Source organism: Podarcis muralis, chromosome 4, assembly GCF_964188315.1.
Source record: "Podarcis muralis chromosome 4, rPodMur119.hap1.1, whole genome shotgun sequence".
NCBI lineage: Eukaryota > Metazoa > Chordata > Lepidosauria > Squamata > Lacertidae > Podarcis > Podarcis muralis.
The window spans coordinates 84,205,947-84,225,685 of record NC_135658.1 but is presented as its reverse complement, the minus strand read 5'-3'; the positions used below and the strand labels follow the sequence as shown (position 1 = coordinate 84,225,685).

General features: G+C 41.6%; 1 protein-coding gene across 2 annotated transcripts in view; it reads left to right on the top strand.

Moving 5' to 3' along the window:
* PCCA (propionyl-CoA carboxylase subunit alpha) overlaps positions 1 to 19,739 on the top strand; it is a 225,965-nt gene that overhangs the window by 9,942 nt on the left and 196,284 nt on the right. For both annotated transcript variants that reach the window (XM_077927686.1, XM_077927685.1), the window contains exons 3-4: positions 3,053 to 3,100; positions 3,202 to 3,270. In XM_077927686.1, coding sequence (XP_077783812.1) covers positions 3,053 to 3,100; positions 3,202 to 3,270 — 117 coding nt within the window. The remainder of the gene's footprint in view (positions 1 to 3,052; positions 3,101 to 3,201; positions 3,271 to 19,739) is intronic.

Sequence of the window (19,739 nt, the reverse complement as noted above, 5' to 3'; positions counted from 1 at the left end):
TTGGCAGCAGTCACAAAAACTAAAATTTGAGCATTTTATTGTTATTAATCAAGAATATTAATAGTCAGGGAGAGAAACCAGGGCTGTGCAAATGAGAAGTGCTTGGATTATGGAGGAACAGCAAAGAGATAAAATGATTGCGCTCCAGTTCCTAAATCTCTTAAGTTTTCTCAAAACAGGCATGGTTGTTTTGAAAGGAAGATTCAAAATGGAGTGACTGAGCAAAGAACAGAGGAGGAAAAGAGGGCAGATAAATAGCTTCCATTCAATAACAAGAGAACACAATGTTTTTGGTTTGGTATAGGTGGACTGTACTTGTAAGAATTTGTATAATGAATTATAGATTTGGAGTGGAATATCAGTGTCTCTTTTCAGCAATAAAGATTAGCTGCTAGGAACATGGTCCACACACAAACACACAGGATGTCTGGTTATAGTTGTGCAGTTTAAACTGTTCCTGAGCCAGATGCCTGCTCAGTTGTAGCTGAGCTCACTATTACTGATTTGTGGAGATGCTTTGCATGTATTTATGACTATTTCTGCAAAACTGCTACTTGAAGAAATCCCCAAACTTAATATTTTTAAACTTCAAATGGAGCTCAGAATCCTGTTAGGCAATCCTCTGCAGTTGAATAAGGAGGCACTGAGAGACAGCAATTTGCTGCTCCCACCAAGCATCCCAGGGGTGCAGGGCAAAGAGCACCCCAGGAGCACACAGCCTTCCCTCTGCATGCAAACCTTGTCGGGGCTTCAGGGGAAAGCAAAGGCTGTAGGCAGAGCAGTGTGGCTCCCCCCCCCACCCCAAAGAGCACCCCAGGAGCACACAGCCTTCCCTCTGCTTGCAAACCTTGTCGGGACTTCAGGGGAAAGCAGAAGCTGCAGGTAGAGCCGCGTGGCTCCTCCCCCCACCCCCAAAGGAGCACACAGCCTTCCCTCTGCATGCAAACCTTGTTGGGACTTCAGGAGAAAGCAGAAGCTGCCAGCAGAGCCGTGTGGCTCCTCCCCCCCACCCCCAAAGAGCAGCCCAGGAGCACACAGCCTTCCCTTCTGCTTGCAAACCTTGTCGGAGCTTCAGGGGAAAGCAAAGGCTGCAGGCAGAGCAGTGTAGCTCCTCCCCCCCACCCCCAAAGAGCACCCCAGGAGCACACAGCCTTCCCTTCTGCTTGCAAACCTTGTCGGGGCTTCAGGGGAAAGCAAAGGCTGCAGGCAGAGCAGTGTGACTCCCCACCCCACCCCCAAAAAGCACCCCAGGAGTGCGGGGCAAAGGCGCACAGCCTTCCCTCTGCTTGCAAACCTTGTCAGGGCTTCAGGGGAAAGCAGAGGCTGTCGGCAGAGCCGCGTGGCTCCTCCCCCCACCCCCAAAGAGCAGCCCGGGAGCGCACAGCCTTCCCGCTGCTTGCAAACGTTCCCGGGGCTTCAGGGGAAAGCGGAGGCTGCCGGCAGAGCACCGTGGCTCCTCCCCCCACTCCTAAAGAGCAGCCCAGGAGCGCAGGGCAACAGCGATTTGGCTCCAGGGACCACACATTCGCTCCATAAGACGCACAGACTTTTTCCCTTACATTTTAGGAGGGAAAAAGTGCGTCCTATGGAGCGAAAAATACGGTAAGTCTTGAAAGTCCTGAGTATCACCTGTAGCAAAGCTTGAGCATGTTTGATTCGACAATATAGTTGTGGATGATACTATTTTTTGCTTTTTCTCCACTGTCATCTTGGGACCAAGCTGTCTTTTGTGTTTGCTACTGGCAAGCTGTCCGCTTCCCTCCCCCACCCCCAAAAACGATAGCTTGTACAGTGGGATTATCTAGTATTTTACTCAAGTCAGTATCTCCACCTATTTAAAGAGCCTAAAATTCAAAACCTTTTTATGGCTGCAGACTGTGAACTGATGCCTTCCAGTGAACATTATCAACACGGTGGCTTATTTTGAACGTGTCCCTGAAACTCACCAGGTTCTCGCTAGCCATAATTTGTTTGGTGGCAATGATTGAGTTGCTTTGTGATCTGTGCTTGCCTTCATTATGGTTTGCCATTGCACAGGGGGGCCATCTCTGTGGGGCTTTGGGGGCTGAGCCCCCCCCCAATTTTCAATGAGGGGGCTGGGCCCCCTCAATATTCCTTAGGCCACATGGCAGGAGGAGGCCTGACAGGGCCTTTCGTGCCCTGCCTAAGGTCGCCAGTTTTACACATAGCTTAATCCTATCAAATTATTTTTAGTGGTATTGCATATACTGAATTACATGGAGTGAACTTCTTGAGGAATCCATAACATATTTCTGCAGGAAAGGAAAAAGCTTAAAAGTGAACACAATTCAGAAGTCAGGTGCTTCTGTTGCTTTTGTTAAGTAGTGTAACTTCAGCCTTCTTCTTTTACAGCTTGATTGTGTATACACAAATAAAGAGGCAGCAAAGTGCACCAATATAACTTTCAACAAAGAAAAATGTAGCCAAACTGGCTGGACTGTAGTGCCGTTGTTTTACTGCTAGCTGGGAACCAGTGCATGCATAATGAGGCTGAAACCTTGATAGTATTTAAGAGCTCAAAAGAAGATAATGGGATCATGTGCACGTTCTTCCTACCAGCGGTGAATTCCCTATGACAGTGCAGTCCTAGACATGTCTACTCAGAGGTAAACTTCCTTGAGTGCAACAAGCCTTACTTCTGGTAAATGTGTATAGGATTGTAACTTTGATTGTTGCTAAATGATGCATCTGCAACAACATTAACCATGGACATTGCTAATTGGGGTTTGAAGATAAATAAGATAAATGTTGGTGCCAATATATTTATTAACCAAGGTTAAGGTAGGAGACACTGCTGGAAGGGGACACATGAGCACGTGACCTACTCCTAAGTAACAGCCAAGAGATTAGTCCTGTTACATATGCCTAGGCAATTTGAATGTATGTGAAGCAGCAGCAAATCAAATAAGAGCCATTTTAATTTGGTTAGCAACTCCATTGTTAAGCGCTTCATTTCCTCAAGTGAAGCTAAATGTACAGAATGTGTGAATGCTGATATAGGACTTAGCTGTATCTTTTCTTCCTCCTTCAGACATTTGAGAAGCTTCTCATTGCCAACAGAGGAGAAATTGCCTGTAGAGTAAGTATAACTTCCAAAATTGCAATTCTTTTGTTTTATGACTTTTGTTATCCGTTTAGTTTTAAAACGGCTTTGTCTCTCTTTCCTCCTCCCATGTCTAGGTAATTAAAACATGCAAGAAGATGGGTATTAAAACGGTTGCTATACACAGTGATGTTGATTCCAGTGCGGTAAGTACTTGTCATGCAAATTATTTTGCTGGATTTCCATTGCTGGCTCCTCAATGCAAACACCAAAGTAATAAGGTTTCCACCATTATATTAGGGTACAGTTTAATAACGTGTCACTAAGTGACACCCAAAATGTAACTTGGTGGCACTTTTTAATAAAATCAAATAGGAGTCCCAGGCATTGTGGCCAGTAGTCAGGGGTAGTGGGAACTGTAGTTCATCGGTGGGCAACCTCCAACCCCTGGTCCCACCCACCTGTCATAATTGGCCTGACAGATGCTTGGGAGGTGGGTAAGAATCCAGCCTACTGCCTGTATCCAATTCCCCACTCCTCCTGCAGTCCAGTGACAGCTGGAAGGCACCACATTGGCTGTTCCTATCATCGTGTCCCTGGTTGCAGTGCATCCTAAGCACATGCACAATATGCTGTGTTCCTTTTATAAACTAATAACTTGACAACAGGGGTGGTGTATTGGCTGTAAGCTGGAAGTTGTCGTTGGAAGTCTTGTTTCCGTCATACGTTTATTTAGGTGCCTGGGAGGAAAGCTCTCTCAGCTTCATTCTCCATCTGCAAAAATATTACCTAGACCTACCTTATAGCATTGTTATAAGAATTGCTGAAATAATATATGTGATGGATGGAGAGATGGATAAAAATGTTAAGTGTGAGAAGAAGTCGTTAAGGAATGTTAATGTCTTCATTAGCAATGGTTCAAATTCCTTTTTTTTTTTGCTATTCTGCAACTGAAGGTTAATTTGACTATAAAAATAAAAGTATTTAAAGCTTTGTAAAGTATTTGTATAGTGCTCTTTATCAGAAAAGATTGCAAGTTGTCATGCTTGAATAATTTAATGTAGGCAATGCATTTTCTGCCTTTTTTTGTAGACTGTGGAAGGGTAGGCACTTCAGTCTGAAGTTTTGAGTTCCATTAAAAACAGTGTCTTTGGGATGAAAGTTGTTCCTCTGCCATGAGCATGGTGTTGGTGGTATTACTATGTACAATAGACCTCTAGCATTTCTTTTATGTTTTACATACGTGTAGTTAAAATTTTTATGATACATAAAGAACTAATTGGATGGGAAGAAAAGAAGTTATAGCATAAAGCAGTGAATGAGGGATAATTTTATTTGGCATTTTTAACACAGCAGGGACTCCATATCCTTAAAATGTAATAAACTATAAATGACTTGAAAATCCCATGGGAAAGTAATTACAGGAATTTTGGTTGAGTAAAAGATTATTAGTGTTTACTTCAGTGAAGGTTGACTTTAGCCTCGTAGGTCATTTGTGAGGACTTCAGGTACTACAGAATTTTTAAAAATCCAAATACATTTAGGATTGCAGATTATGTCATCTTGACGAAACAATTATCCCCATCACAGAGTAAGATTGTTTAGCCTTTTCTCATTGAAATCTGTGGGACTTAAGGTTTTTAACTTTGGCTGGAAAATAAACACGTGTATGAAGTATTGTGTAAATGGTGAACAGCAGGATAGAATAGGCCTTCTCCATATCTGGGAGTAGTTGCGTAACTCAATAGAAATCCAGTGCAGAATTGAAAATATGTGTTTTAAATACACATGAAACCAGTTGTCCTCAAATGCAGATAGAAGCATAATCAGATGTGATTATTCCTTCCCCGCTCTCCTTTTATTTTGGGAGTGGGGGTGGGAGAGTAATTGTGTAATTTGATGTGAGTGTTTGCTTAGGAAAAGTGAGGAGTGATCACCCAGAATTAATGGTGTATAGAAGCTTGTGTTTATTAAATGGAAATGACAGTTGTGTCATTCAGATGTCATCCCAGTGAGTTTGATTTTCAGTAGGGTAGTACCTTCTATATTGTTCCTACGTCTTCATAGGTTCTTTGTTGTTTAAAATAAAAACAGTCCCCTGTAGACCCCCAATAGGTCCTGGGATAATAGGAACCTGCCATCTATCTTCCTCACCCATGCACAGTAGCATAGCAGCATTCCTTGGATGTTATGGTTGATTTGGAGAAACCCTATTTGACACCTGTTCAATCCATTCAGTTCATTACCTTTGTTTATTTCCAAGCCCAAGATCCAGGAGAGCAGCTCACAGTTCTTTGCTCCTCCCTGGTTCTTTTTATTGCCACACTGCATTGAGCGAAGCCAAGTTTTGACTAAGTGTGGTTCAGCTCTTTCCTCTCTAAACCCATGGCCAAGGTTTGTTAAGTTTCTTTGAGGACTGGCAAATATGATACCTCATCGCTTGCTGTATAGTCCCTAATGAGATATTTATTGTATTTGCTTCCCTGATAGAGAAAAAACTTGTTGAGTCTCTGATCTCTGTTGGCTGTTATACAAAGTCATTCTTCTAGTGGTCTTCAATTCAGCCCATTGTGTCAATGAATTAATGGTTCACATGGACCAGCCTGATTTACAGTTCTTGAAGGATCAGGTTGTTTTGTTACCATGTTCTCATTGGAAATACAAAACTGTGTCATTAATTTCAGGCTTCTCAAAGCAGGTGGTCTTGACCATGTAGTTTTCCTTTACTTCCTGAACTGTCATATAACTTTTTGGACCTTTTATTGTGCACTGGCCGTCAGTGTGAACAGAATTCAATCTTTTTTGAAAATAACTTCTCTTTTATTGCTTATGATTGCCTTATGAAGGGAAATTCAATATTACTTTTATTGGCTTATGAAGATGATTTCTCAGTGTTGAGATGTGAGGTGCTGTCTCTGTTGATGCAGTCTTCTCATATTCCACCACCTCTATGACCACTTCTGCTGTATTTGTCAGATGAGCTACCTAGTTGATGCCTTTCATGTTTCTTGAGCACATCTTGGACATATAAATAAGATGTGAAGTCAGCATCAACAGAGTGGTCTTAATATGCTTTTCCATCTATTTCCTCCATATGTGTGTCCCCAGACTTTAAATCTCTGCTTTGCCATAAAGCTCACTAGAGGACAGTGGGTCACTCACCATCTTTCGGCCTAATTCTACCACAGAGGATTGTTGTGAAGATAAAACGGGACAAGCTTCATGTACACCATTATCCTCCTTGAAGGAAAAATGTATAAATAAAATAAACTTGGGTTTTCTTCAGTTTAGCAGTGTTTTGGATTATTCATGCTTATCAACTTGTCCTTCATAGCAGCTGCTGGTGGAAACTCTTTTAGTTCCTTCCAAGTCCTATTTGTTGGCTTCTGGTGCAGTTTTAAAAAGGGAAGCTTAAATAGCTAATGTTTTGACAACGAGCTCTGGCAAGAGCTAGAATGTTGAAGTGGAAGCAGAATGTACTGTCTGGACTAGACTGAGGCATGCAATCTTATTTACAAATTTCTCTGAAACGGAGGCCTTTTTTCATCTTCATGTGTCCAGTTTTTATTTATGTCAGGGGAAAGAGAAAATAAATATTTATATATCTGAAATTACCATATCAATATGATGGCAAGCCCCACTTTACCTCTTCATGATATTTTAATATAAAATATTTTTCTATAAAAATACTCTTCTTCTTCACAATATTTTTATATAAAGCAGCCATAGTAATTCCTTTTGTAGCACAAGTATATATTCCTTGATAAACTCTTATTCTAGCTGTAACTCGTATCATTAATTTGTCTTAAATAGTGTGACTAGCTGTCATAGACTAGATGTTTATAGCTCTTAAAATGATCACTAGATAATATAACACTTTGGGCTTATTCAGGTGCTGTTTCTTTTTGCTCACTGGTGTCCTTGGGGAAAGTTAAGGAACTAGCTTGCATTGACTTCTGCATAAGACAATATTATCGGACAGGGTATTTTGCTCAAAGAAGCTAAGGGATACACTCTGTATGGGTTCTACTTTTTAAATCATGACTTGGGGAATAAATAAGGAGTGTAATTATGCAACAACATGGCCTCTGGCTGTTCTCCTCCTTTTAAAAATAGATACCTAATGATCTAGGTCAAGGTCAGTGGCTTTCCAACTGTTCTCCAGGGAACCTTGTCAGGGGTTCCTCAATGGAAAGATGACTAATAATGGGTAGGCATTCATGAAAGACAGCTTGCCCACCTCTATTAATCATCCCCTATAATGTACAGGCACTGTAAAGTATCCAGTATGTTCTAAGTCACATTCTTAGTCCATGTGGGCAAGCCAAAAGCTCTGGTGAAGCCCAATGGGCCTCACCAGTGTCGCAAACAAACTGTCCATGCCCCATAACCTGTGTAGGGTTCCTTGGTAGATGAGTTAAGTGGAAATGGTTCTTCAAAGGCAAAAAGTATGGAAACTGTTCAGTTTGTGTCTGTCCTGAGTTTTTATTTTCTGGATGTTCAGGAAGGAGATCTCTAGCTATGACAGCACTAAGTCTTGATGCTTGCCTTTCAAAATTGATTTATTTTTTTAAAAATGTAAGCTTTGTTGTAATTCAAAGTGATGCTTTTGTACTTCTTTTCTTTTTAAAAGAAGAATATTACGTGCATATTTTCCCAAGGAATAATCAGTAGCTTTAACCATGCACTTTCGCCTTTCGTGTCTGCATAGTACTTAGCAGTAGAAGTATTTGACAGTTATGTTAAAATAAAAAGCCAATGGGAATTTATCAACCATCTACTGAGTTGCATCTTATCATGGTGGCCTGCTGTTTGAAATATGACTCCTGGTGTGTATTGTCTTCCTAGCCCTAGGATACAGTAATGAGATTGAGTGGTATCATGTGTGAGCCCTCGTGGATGATTGACAAAAGAGGTGATGTGACTCATCATTTATCAAGATATTATCATGGCTACCCTTTATAATTTATCCCTGCTGTCTGGGGAGATGGTGAGGACAGCTCTGACTTTGTGATGTCAAAGTAATTAGTGTTTGTTTTTGGTTTCCAGCTGAACAAACTGGAAGCTAATGATCAGGTAAATTAAGATGGGAATGCATCAGTGTAGACAAAGGTGAGAGGACCTCTGGGAAGAGCTTATCAAAATTTCATCTTTTTAAAAAACCATTGTGTTTTCTAATTGTTCTCTTCTACCCATTTGCCATTAATAGATAGACTCTAAGGTTAGCTTTTCTATGCACGTTTACTCAGTGAATAGTGAGACCTTGCATCATTAGCTACTTTCTGACACTTGTGTTTAGCTAAACTGTTAGAACTATCAAATTACAAACACATTCTAAGACTCAAAAATTGTATACTGGTTGCATATGTGGCATATTTATGATTTTAGATAAATGTGTGTTTTACAAGTTGGGTCTCCATATTTGGTTCATGCTGGTTTCAGGAGAAGGAGATAGAATACCTTCCCCTGAAGCATTATGGTAGAAAAATTGTGTTCACCAGGCAACCCTGCTTACATAGCTAACTTTAATTGGGTTATCTAACATTGTTCTTACTTCAAGGTGTGCTTTAACGCCACACTATCGTATAGTTCCATGCAAGTGGGAATGGCAAATAAAACCTTGTGGTATACCCTTGCCTCCTTATATGAGTGCTCTTGTTTAGGCTTCCTCAAGCAGGTAAGATCCTCCGTTTCCCCCCCTCACTGGCTGTCCTCACTGTTGTGGTTTTGTTTCTTTGTAACTGGGTTTTGCCCCCTTAGTTAAATAACCTTTCTTTTCTGTACTTCTGGAGACCTCACAGTTTTTGTGAATAATACTGATACCCACTTCTTATTTCTTAGAGGCTTCATTTTTGCGCCGGTCCCATGGACACTTGTGATCTGAGTTTGCTAATATAGTAGACAGAATGATATGTTGTTGTTGTTTAGTCGTTTAGTCGTGTCCGACTCTTCGTGACCCCATGGACCAGAGCACGTCAGGCACCTCTGTCCTCCACTACCTCCCGCAGTTTGGTCAAACTCATGCTGGTAACCTCGAAAACACTATCCAACCATCTCGTCCTCTGTCGCCCCCTTCTCCTTGTGCCCTCCATCTTTCCCAGCATCAGGGTCTTCTCCAGGGAGTCTTCTCTTCTCATGAGGTGGCCAAAGTACTGGAGCCTCAGCTTCACAATCTGTCCTTCCAGTGAGCACTCAGGGCTGATTTCCTTAAGAATGGATGTGTTTGATCTTCTTGCAGTCCATGGGACTCTCAAGAGTCTTCTCCAGCACCATAATTCAAAAGCATCAATTCTTCGGCGATCAGCCTTCTTTATGGTCCAGCTCTCACTTCTATACATCACTAAGACAGAATGATATAGATGCCCTTATTTTAGAAAACTATTGTTTATCTTGCCTAAACAGCAAGGGATGTGCAAGGAGCGCCCCCCCCCCCATTTTTCAATATAAAATGACTAAATCCTACTTTGCCTATAGCTCTGGTTAGTGGTTATAGAAGTTTCAGTTTGATAAGTTCTTGAATGTAGAGAATTGAGCATTGGTTACTGAGTGATTACCTAGACTGAATGGATGGATTGGAGGTTGCCCCCATCTGATGGAGTGGGTACACATCTTGGGGGTCCTTTTGGATCCATTGCTTACTCCTGATGCTCATGTAGTTTCAGTGGTTTGGAGTGTCTTCCATCAGCTTCAGCCGTGCCCCTATCTGGTTAGGAATAGCCTGACTTCTGTTGTCCAGGCTCTGGTAACCACTTGGGTAGATGACTGCAACACATTATATATGAGAGCATTATATATGAGACCGTCTCTGAAGATGTTTGGAAACTTCAGCTGGTGCAGAATTCAGTGGCCAGGTTGCTAACAGGGGCAAGATAGTTTGAGCATATAGTGCTAGTCCTGGCTTGACTGCACTGGCTGCCAGTTAGCTTCCAGGCCCAATTCAGAGTGCTGGTTTTGACCTATATAAAGCCTTAAATGGCTCAGTACCTCAATACCTCAAGGACCATCCCTCTCCCTATGAGCCAACCTGGACCTTGCTCTCATCATCTGAGATGAGATGTGCCTACTCTGCAAGAGGTCTTGGGGGGGTGTAACACGAGAATGGGCATTTTCTGTGGTGGCTCCCTTCTTGAGGAATGCTCTCCCTAGGGAGGCTTGCCTGGCGCTTTCACTACATATATGTTTAGGTGCCAGGAAAAAACGTTTCCTCTATAACCAGGCCTTTTAACAATCTGTAGCTTTTTAGAAGTTGGGGGGATGTTTTTAATGTGTCCCCCCCCCACGGTTTTAATGTATATCTGTAGGATTTATTTGTTTGGTTTTAAGTTGCTTTGGGTTGCCCTGGGCAAGGTAAAGTGATGGACAAATTTAATAAAATAAATTGGTAATTATAATGTAACTAATTAAAACAATGGTTAGTGGTTGGACTTTGTCACGTTGTCAAAAAACCTTGCTACTTAATGTTTTCTATAAAGAAGGTTAAGAAGTCTGTATGGTCAATGTAGTAAACAGAGAGAACACGTTAAGTGGTTGCTGAATCAGCATTGCCCTAAAATGGTTTACAGTGTAATTCTTTATATGTCTGCTTGGAAAGAAGGACCAGATAGTTCAGTGGGACTTACTTCCAAGTAAGTTTGAATAGGATTGCAGCCCTACTCCTGTAGAAGGTTTTGATAATGATGAGGAAAAGAACAAAAAGAAGAGGTGTTCTCTGGCTAGGAGTATAGTTACTGTTTTTGCTTGGCCATTGATTTCTTCACTTGGGTTTCTTTTAAAATATGTAAGGTAAAGGTAAAGGTACCCCTGCCCGTACGGGCCAGTCTTGACAGACTCTAGGGTTGTGCGCCCATCTCACTCAAGAGGCCGGGGGCCAGCGCTGTCCGGAGACACTTCCGGGTCACGGGGCCAGCGTGACATTGCTGCTCTGGCGAGCCAGAGCCGCACACGGAAACGCCGTTTACCTTCCCGCTAGTAAGCGGTCCCTATTTATCTACTTGCACCCGGGAGTGCTTTCGAACTGCTAGGTTGGCAGGCGCTGGGACCGAACAACGGGAGCGCACCCCGCCGCGGGGATTCGAACCGCCGACCTTTCGATCAGCAAGCCCTAGGCGCTGAGGCTTTTACCCACAGCGCCACCCGCGTCCTTTTAAAATATGTACTTAAGCATATATATATATATATATATATATATGCAGGTTTTGGTGTCCTCGGGTGTCTTCCCGTGTAAAAGTTGGGGTGTCTAGGCGACGTTTCGACGAGGTCTCACTCGTCATCTTCAGGCTGGTGTTTTCGGCTTCTTGTTACTGGAACAGAGCTCTGTTCCAGTAACAAGAAGCCGAAAACACCAGCCTGAAGATGACGAGTGAGACCTCGTCGAAACGTCGCCTAGACACCCCAACTTTTACACGGGAAGACACCCGAGGACACCAAAACCTGCATTCCTGTACCCGTGAAAATCTACGAAAGCATATATATATATATATATATATATATATATATATATATATATATATACACACCCCCCCCCAAGGAAGCACAATAATCAGATTATTTGACTTGGAGGAGGGTTTTTTTGCATGAGATGAATCACTGGAAAAGTGAGTACATGTGTTATGGGTCCAATTGTTTTATATCTGCACTGGTTTAGTGTGCTAAACCAACTAATAGCAATCAAACTTGGTGTTTTTAGTTGATGAGGCTTTATCAAGAGCAAATTTATAAATAAACGTGACAATTTGAACAGAAATTGAAAATTGTTTTTAAGAAGAAGAGAGCTTTATTTCTTCCAATGTCATGTTACCATTATTTAGTATCAATGTCAAATCCTTATACTGACTTTGATTTTAAAGAAACCACCTTATTGTGGTTTTTTCTTTTCTTACTGTTACCTTCCATGGTCTCCCCCCCCCCCCCCTTTTGGGGGTGGGGGTGGGAGTGGAGGCTTTGCTGAAAATAAGTAGAGTAGAATCCTTGGCAGAAATTTGTCTGGACTAATATGGCTAATCAGCGACATTATGTTTAATTGGGAGCCTGAGGTATAGTAGCTGGAGACTGAAGGGAGTTATTTAGCATTAGCAGTAGCTCGTCTGGGAGTTGTGTACTAATCAAGGAGCTTGTGTGCTAGCTGTGGGGATGATGGGAATTATGACGATTATGACATGTTAGTACATGTCTGTGGGAGAAGTGGACAGGCAACGAGTTAATCAAGAAGTATATTAAATAGCTCCCATGCTGGTTTCTTACTACCCTCTGTACTGCCTATCAAGGCTTAAGATTGTAAGGAAAAAATACCTTCCCTATTTCTGAGTGTATCTTTGCAGGTAAAGTACCCAGCCAAAAGGAATGTAATTTTTTTAATACGTACATTCTCTGAAAGTACACTGTCCAAGGAAAAATGTGACAATTTGAGGCTTGCTTTAAAATCAAGTCTGCCAACTAAACGTAACAAATGGCTGCCTTTCAAATACATGAATTAGTTATTTAAAATAGAAAGTAGTAGTTTGGGTTCTGTTCTTGCGTTTCTGCAAAGCTGTTTAATATTAAACACTTGGCATTTGAAGTCATGCCGAAGCATTAATCTCATGCACCTTGCAGGAAAAAAAAATTCTTCCCCTCTGTGGTGGAAGGTGGTCTATTTTGTGCACCAGGTAAACCCATTCTGCACCCAGCATGGCAGAATCATACATTTCATATCTGTCACGAAACTTTCTGTTAGAAATGTCCATATTTCTAGGAAGCAGAAGTAATAGTTTACTTTTTAAAAGGAATTGAAGCATTCCATAAATCCACAAGCAGATCGGATTATATCTGTAGGTAAACTTATCTTGGAGTTACTGTACAGATGAGCCACACATTTTTATTATTATTGTAAGCGCTGCCAAATTTATTAAAAACTTCCTACCAAACTGCGACCTTCATGTATTAACTTAATTAAAGCAGTATCATGGATGCTACTCAAAAGTGTTAACCTGTAGGAGGTTGTTATTGAAATCCATTATCTGTGGAGTCAGTATTAGTGGTCAGCAGCATCAGAAAGTAAAACTGCAAGTAAGGCCCTCCCATGGGTGCTGTGAGCCCAGCAGGTTAAACTGTCAAAGCTTCTTAAAGGGACTGATAGCTAAACCCCCTGGAGTTGTAGGTAAACCAATCATTTGCCATCAGCAGGGAATATGACTTTATTTAGCAGGCAGGGAAAAAAATTAATTGCTAACAGGAAAGAGGATTTAGCTAGAACCATCATGTGTGCGCTACTAAAAATATGTTCATATCTATAACACACACACATACCTTTCTGTGTTCATACCTTTGTAAGTCTCCCCCTCAGATTTTATGCTTTTTGGAGGGCTTGTTTTCTGGGAAATGAGGTTTCCACAAGGAAGACATGTGCAGTCCCGTAAGCATGCTTATGCTTGCATGGGTGACAGCATGTGAATGGGGCAGCCTGACTTGGATGACTGCAATTTCTGCCAGTGCAGTGGCTGAAAAAAGTGTTTCTGTGATTGCAGTAAATGCTTCTTGGATGTACAGTATTCATGATTTTTTTGGGGTCACATTTTTACCCACACGAGCACCGTCCAAGAACTATGGGACTACTCGCCCTTGAAGGAAACTACTTGTATGAACATGCCCTGAACAAAAGAGAGAATGAACTAGAGTAAATTCTTAGCTTTGTAGATGGTATGCCTTTGCACATTTGCAAAGGGGGCATAATAAAGTGCCTTTCATATAAATGAACTCTGCACATCATATACAAAACTGCAGTGAAAATGCCATTTTTATTAACAAGCACATAAGTTTCATCAGTCCAAATAAATCATGTCAAAGATGACCCTGCGGCCCTCACTTCTAAATATATGGGAACCTGGCAACTGCAGAAAAGACAACCAAAGGTGACCCATAATATAAAGGTTTCTAAAGGCTTAGAAGATCCAGAACATTTTTATACTGTATGTTGGGACTTTATCATTTATACCAATACAACTACTTCCAGGACTCCTTGTCAGAGCCAGTTCAGGAAATATGGATATCTTAATGCTTCTACTAACAGGTATTTCCTGACATCTTCTGATGTTGTTAACAAATTAAGATACAATGGATACATTTGTTGTTTTAATTTTTGTTTATATTTAATAAAAAAGGACAAACTTAAAAAGATGACTAAAAATATTATATATGTGTACTTACTGGTTTCCATTGGCTACAGTTATTATTATTATTATTATTATTATTATTATTATTATTATTTATTATTTATACCCCGCCCATCTGGCTGGGCTTCCCCAGCCACTCTGGGCAGCTTCCAAAAGAATATTAAAATACTATAATACATCAAATATTAAAAGCTTCCCGAAACAGGGCTGCCTTCAGATGTCTTCAGTTAAGTTTAAAAGGGACACACATCTGACATTGAAATTGAAGAGAACATGGCTAATAAGGATAGAAACACTTGGCAGGGCAAGATGCAGAAGTACTGAACTTATGCCTGGATTCAGTAATAGACTGGATGAGAGCAATAAAGTGAAGCTTAATCCTGGTAACATGGAGCTCCTGCATGTAGATGGCTCTGTGATTCAGGGAAATGGTGTTTAGCCAGTTCTTGGTCAAGTCCTACTTCCTCTGAAGGAACAGGTTTGCAACTTTTGGGATACTTCTTGATCCAGTCATTTTTTGTCTTCTCCTGCTGAGGTTCATAATGTCAAACATGAGTATAAGTAGCACCCTATAGGATCAAGCCAAAGGCCTATCTAGTTCAGCTTCCTGTACTCACAGTGGCGTATGGGAAGCCTATATGTCCTGTACACATTAACACTTTTAACACACTGAGAATCCCATCAACTGGTATTCTGTGGCACACTGTTTCTGATAGTAGAGGGTAGAACATAGCTGTTAGGATTGGGCAACAGGCTACATGCCGCTTCACCTATAGGCACACCTTAAACCCAATGCTGCCACTCTCTCAGCTGACATATTTGTTTAGCTCAGAGTGGCCCAGCTTTTCATGCCAAGTGGGCCGCACGAGTACTCTGACATGGAAGCCAAGGGCCACAAACTGTCTTGTCACACGTTAAAGTGGGGAGGGGGAAAGCAAGGCCAAATTCTGAGCACCGCCCGCCTCCCCAGACTTTGCACTGCCTTCCCAAAGTTGGTAAGGTAAGGTAATGGGTTTTGGAAAGGAGGCACAAGGTTCTGGCAGGTGTCCTAGAGTCCTCCCACCTCATTCCCAAAGCTGGAAAGACTCTAGGGCCCTATCAAAGCCCTCACACCTCCTTCCCAAAGCCCAGGGTCTCTCTTATCAGGCTTTGGGAGGGCTGGGGTGTTTATCAGATGCTGCCAGGGCCATGCCTTGGAGCACCCTGGTCTAGTTATTTTGATTTCAGACTTCTACAGTGCTGTGCACTTTACGCCTAAATATACTTTGATTTTGATTTGTCTGCCTCTACAAGGCTTGGCAATCATACCTCCTTCCTTGGTTAACAGCTGAAACAGTGGATTCAAAGATAATTTGCATTCAATTGATTTTTAATTCAGGACTTTGTTATGCCTTTGTATGTGAGAGAGTGAGAAGCAACATTACAAAGGATTTACTCATTACCCTCATTTTATGGGACAAGCTAATTGTGGTTTGTCTTGCTGAGACGTATTATGCTGTTTGGGTCAATTGAGTGAATCCACTTTACACTGCAACATCGTTCCTTGCTCTGTTATATTGATTTGAGCTGGGGGGAAAACCCAGAGGATTACTAGTTTGATGTGGTTTCTTTGTGTAAATTCTTAAAATCCCAGCTAATGTTCAAAACAGGCTGACTGTATAATTCATAAAGCACTGATGCACTTGATTTTTGGAGGGTGAAGGGTTTTTAGTGGAGGAACCAGTGCCTTAAGACCTCAAGATACAAAAGGTTGATGTACTCTGCATAACTGGGACAGTGGGTGATCTTAGGCACTCTTGAGGGATTTGTGAGCTCTGTTGTGTGTTTACTTTTAATTAGGCATTTGCATTTAAGCTAGTGGTAACTGCAGAATGGAAAGCATCTTCAGCTGTTTACAGTTATAGAAAGGGCTATATGAAAACAGTTCAGGTGGGTGGCTCTGCGAGGGTGAAGAATGCAGCTGATCAAATTTTATTTCTTTTGCAGCAAGAAGGTAAGTAGAAGTATGCATGTGAATGCAGGGGTAATAAAAAGGCATACCCAGTTCTGTAAACATGTTGATGCTGACCTGAATTGACAGTCCAGAGTGGCAGTGGTTGTCCTGGTTTCCTTATGCTATGACCAACATAGGATTTGCATGGTTTTGTGGCCTTTCTGGGCACTATGATACTCATGGACTTGCTTATGAGTATCATGTTTTCCCACACATTAAAAGGTAAAGGGACCCCTGACCATTAGGTCCAGTCGTGACTGACTCTGGGGTTGCGACGCTCATCTCGCTTTATTGGCCGAGGGAGCCAGCGTACAGCTTCCAGGTCATGTGGCCAGCATGACTAAGCCGCTTCTGGTGAACCAGAGCAGCACACGGAAACGCTGTTTACCTTCCCGCTGGAGTGGTACCTATTTATCTACTTGCACTTTGACGTGCTTTTGAACTGCTAGGTTGGCAGGAGCAGGGACTGAGCAACGGGAGCTCACCCATCGCGGGGATTCGAACCGCCGACCTTCTGATTGGCAAGTCCTAGGCTCTGTGGTTTACCCCACAGCGCCACCCACGTCCCTTCCCACACATTAGGGCAGGCTTAATGGTCTGACTTTCTGGGTTTATTTGCTGTTGCTCTTTGCTGTGTTGGATGAGGGTGGATATTTTTGTGATTAGGAGACAGATGCCAACTACCACCAAGTGACTCTTAATGTACAATCTTTAGTATTTTGATATTGTCTCAGTGGATCTGTGGTACTGAATTGTATTTTAGTGTTCTATCTTTTCTACAAACTGCTTTGGGATTTCCTTTGCTTTAGGAAGCAATGCATAAATCTAATTAACTAAAGTTCACTGGCTACCTTACAGCACCAAAATGCTGCCTGCTCAGTAGACTAGAGGGAAGACCATTTCAAGGGAGCTACATGTGAACTGTAGCACACACCACTAGATTGGCCTTGGCTTCTGTTTTGATTTGGCAAGTGTGCCAAAAGGGAAAAAGTGCCTTATTCTTTTCACTTTCCTTTTCCAAGCGTAGGTTTTTAAAATTAAACTCATTACTTGGTTCCATTCCAGTTTGGTTTCTGATCTGACTATGAGACTGAGCCTGCCTTGGTCACTTTGTGCTAGGGGAGGGAGTGCAGAGTACATCTTTGTATATTCCAATTGAAACAATCAGCCATGGTGTACTTCTGGCCAACTTGTTGGGGATGGATGGTTGAGTGACTGCTTAGAGTGGCTCTGATCAGTGGAGAGCAGCTCCTAGAAGGTGGTGCTGGAGTTTCCTGATCTGTGACCTTTGACTGATGGGATTCTGAAGAGTCTGCTCTGTCCCCTATATGCTCTTTAACAGCTACATAAAACTGCTGAGTGAGGTTATCTGGATATTTTGGCATATGTTACCAAACTCTGTCTCTCGTTCCCTTCATCGAAACCCAGAAAGGCAGCAGATAGCTGTTTTGGAATCAGTGTTGGTGAATGAAGTAAAACATAATAATCTTGGAAGTGAAGATCACCCTTGCGTGGAGAGGTGGTACTCCTTTTGAAGCAACAGGTTCACAGTTTGGGAGACTTAGAATCTTATAATTACAAAGTTGGAAGGGACTCTGAGGATCATTTTGTCCAGTCCCCTGCAGTGCAGGAATATGCAGCTGTCCCATACAGGGATTGAATCTGCAACCTTGGCGTTATCAGCACCGCTCTCTAACCAACTGATTATATATACATGTGACCAGGAGTTCTTTCAACCAACTTCATTTAGTACGCTAATTGTATTTTTCTTGGGAGTAGTAGAACCAGTCATTTCTAGATTGGCTTACTGTAATGAGCTCAATGTGGGGCTTCCTTGGAAGATGTTCTGGAAACTTCAGTTGATTCAGAATGCTGTGGCCCCAGCTGTTGTCTGAGTTTACTAAGACAGGGCATATTGTGCCAGTTTCGTACCAGCTCTGCTGGCTGCTAATTTGTTCCTGGGTTCAATTCAAGGTGCTGGTTTTGGACTTTCAGTCCCTAAACGATTTAAAGCTGGAATATTCTAGGAATTGCTTCTTCCCACATGAACTTGCTTGCATGTCACTCAGCTTCTTCCTGTACCTCCACCTATAGAAATTCAGTTGGTGGAGATGAGACACAGCTTCTCTTTAAATTACGGCGCTCAGATTATAGAATGACTTGCAGTCTAGTGTGTCTTGCCCCTTCATTGCCCACTTTTAAGTGTGCCCTGGAAGTCAGTTTTATTCAGCGGGCTTTTTAAAAAATGAAATCCATTTGAGTGGTTTGTGCTTTTGCTGTTTGTGTTTTACTGCTGCTTTTATTGTTCTTATTATTGGTATCTGATTTTGTCCGTATTTTAGTGTTAAGTTGTTGTAATTTTCCTTTATTGTATAGAATGATGGAATGTTAACATAAATAAAATAATAAATGAAACTATTTGGTATAAATGCTATTCTGCTTTTTGTCTGATGTATGGAAGGAACAAACTGGCCAAAGATGTTCATACAAATAGAGTAGATGGGAAGAATGCTACTCTGAAAACTGTTGATGAGAGAGAGTTTGGTGGGGAGTCCAAGACTTATGTTCACACTCCTGCTTACTGTGCACTCACTGTGTTTTCAGTGCTGCATTTTTTATCTCTGTTTTCACAATGTTATCCAAGATGCATAAGTATCCTGTACTTTGTTAATAAAATCCTGCTGTTTGATGCATTCTTTCTCAAACCAGAAGCTTCAGCTGGTTCCTTTCTAGCCAAGGTGTGAACACCTTTGTACAGGGCAAAAACATTACCACCCATCAATGCCCCCTGGTGTGTATAGAAACAGAATTGAATCTGATGCTAATGAAGCCGTGCTGATGTGAACAGTTGGGTTAGTGGAGGTGGGGAAGAGCTGTGAAACACACCAGAAAAAAACTTCACTGCACTTTCAAGTTGATAAGTGAACACCTCTTAAGTATTCAGGAAAATAGCTGCAAAACAGTCATGGAAGCAAACAGACATCTGCGGTCCCGTAGACTGATATAGCAGAGTTATAGCAAAGTTGACTTAATGTTGATAGTGCTTGCAGGAATCCATCACTGCTTAGTTTGCTTTTACATTTGTACATTGGCTTTTTCGATGACAACATCTTCAGTATGACTAGTTTATAGAACTAGTTCATAAGTTATCTTTGTATAATTGAGGAAGTGAAAATAGTATACCTTTTTGGGCTGCCTATGTTTTGCTTAAAACCATGTACATAATCCCCAAATTCCCCAAGTACTACTTCTACAATTAGCTAACTAGTGGCGGTGTGTGTGTGTGTGTGTGTGTGTGAGAGAGAGAGAGAGAGAGAGAGAGAGAGAGAGAGAGAGAAAGAGAGAGATTGAATTGGTTTAGAAACTATGAATGCATCTTCAGGAGCGTCTTAGTTAAAATGACATTGTAGCACCTTTTGAATTCCAGATGAGAGGAAAATTATAGAAAGATCATTTGAATTTAGGTATGTCTCTGGGTGTAAAATAATCATAATATTTACACTAAGCCTGCAACTTACATAGGGGTTATGTTCTA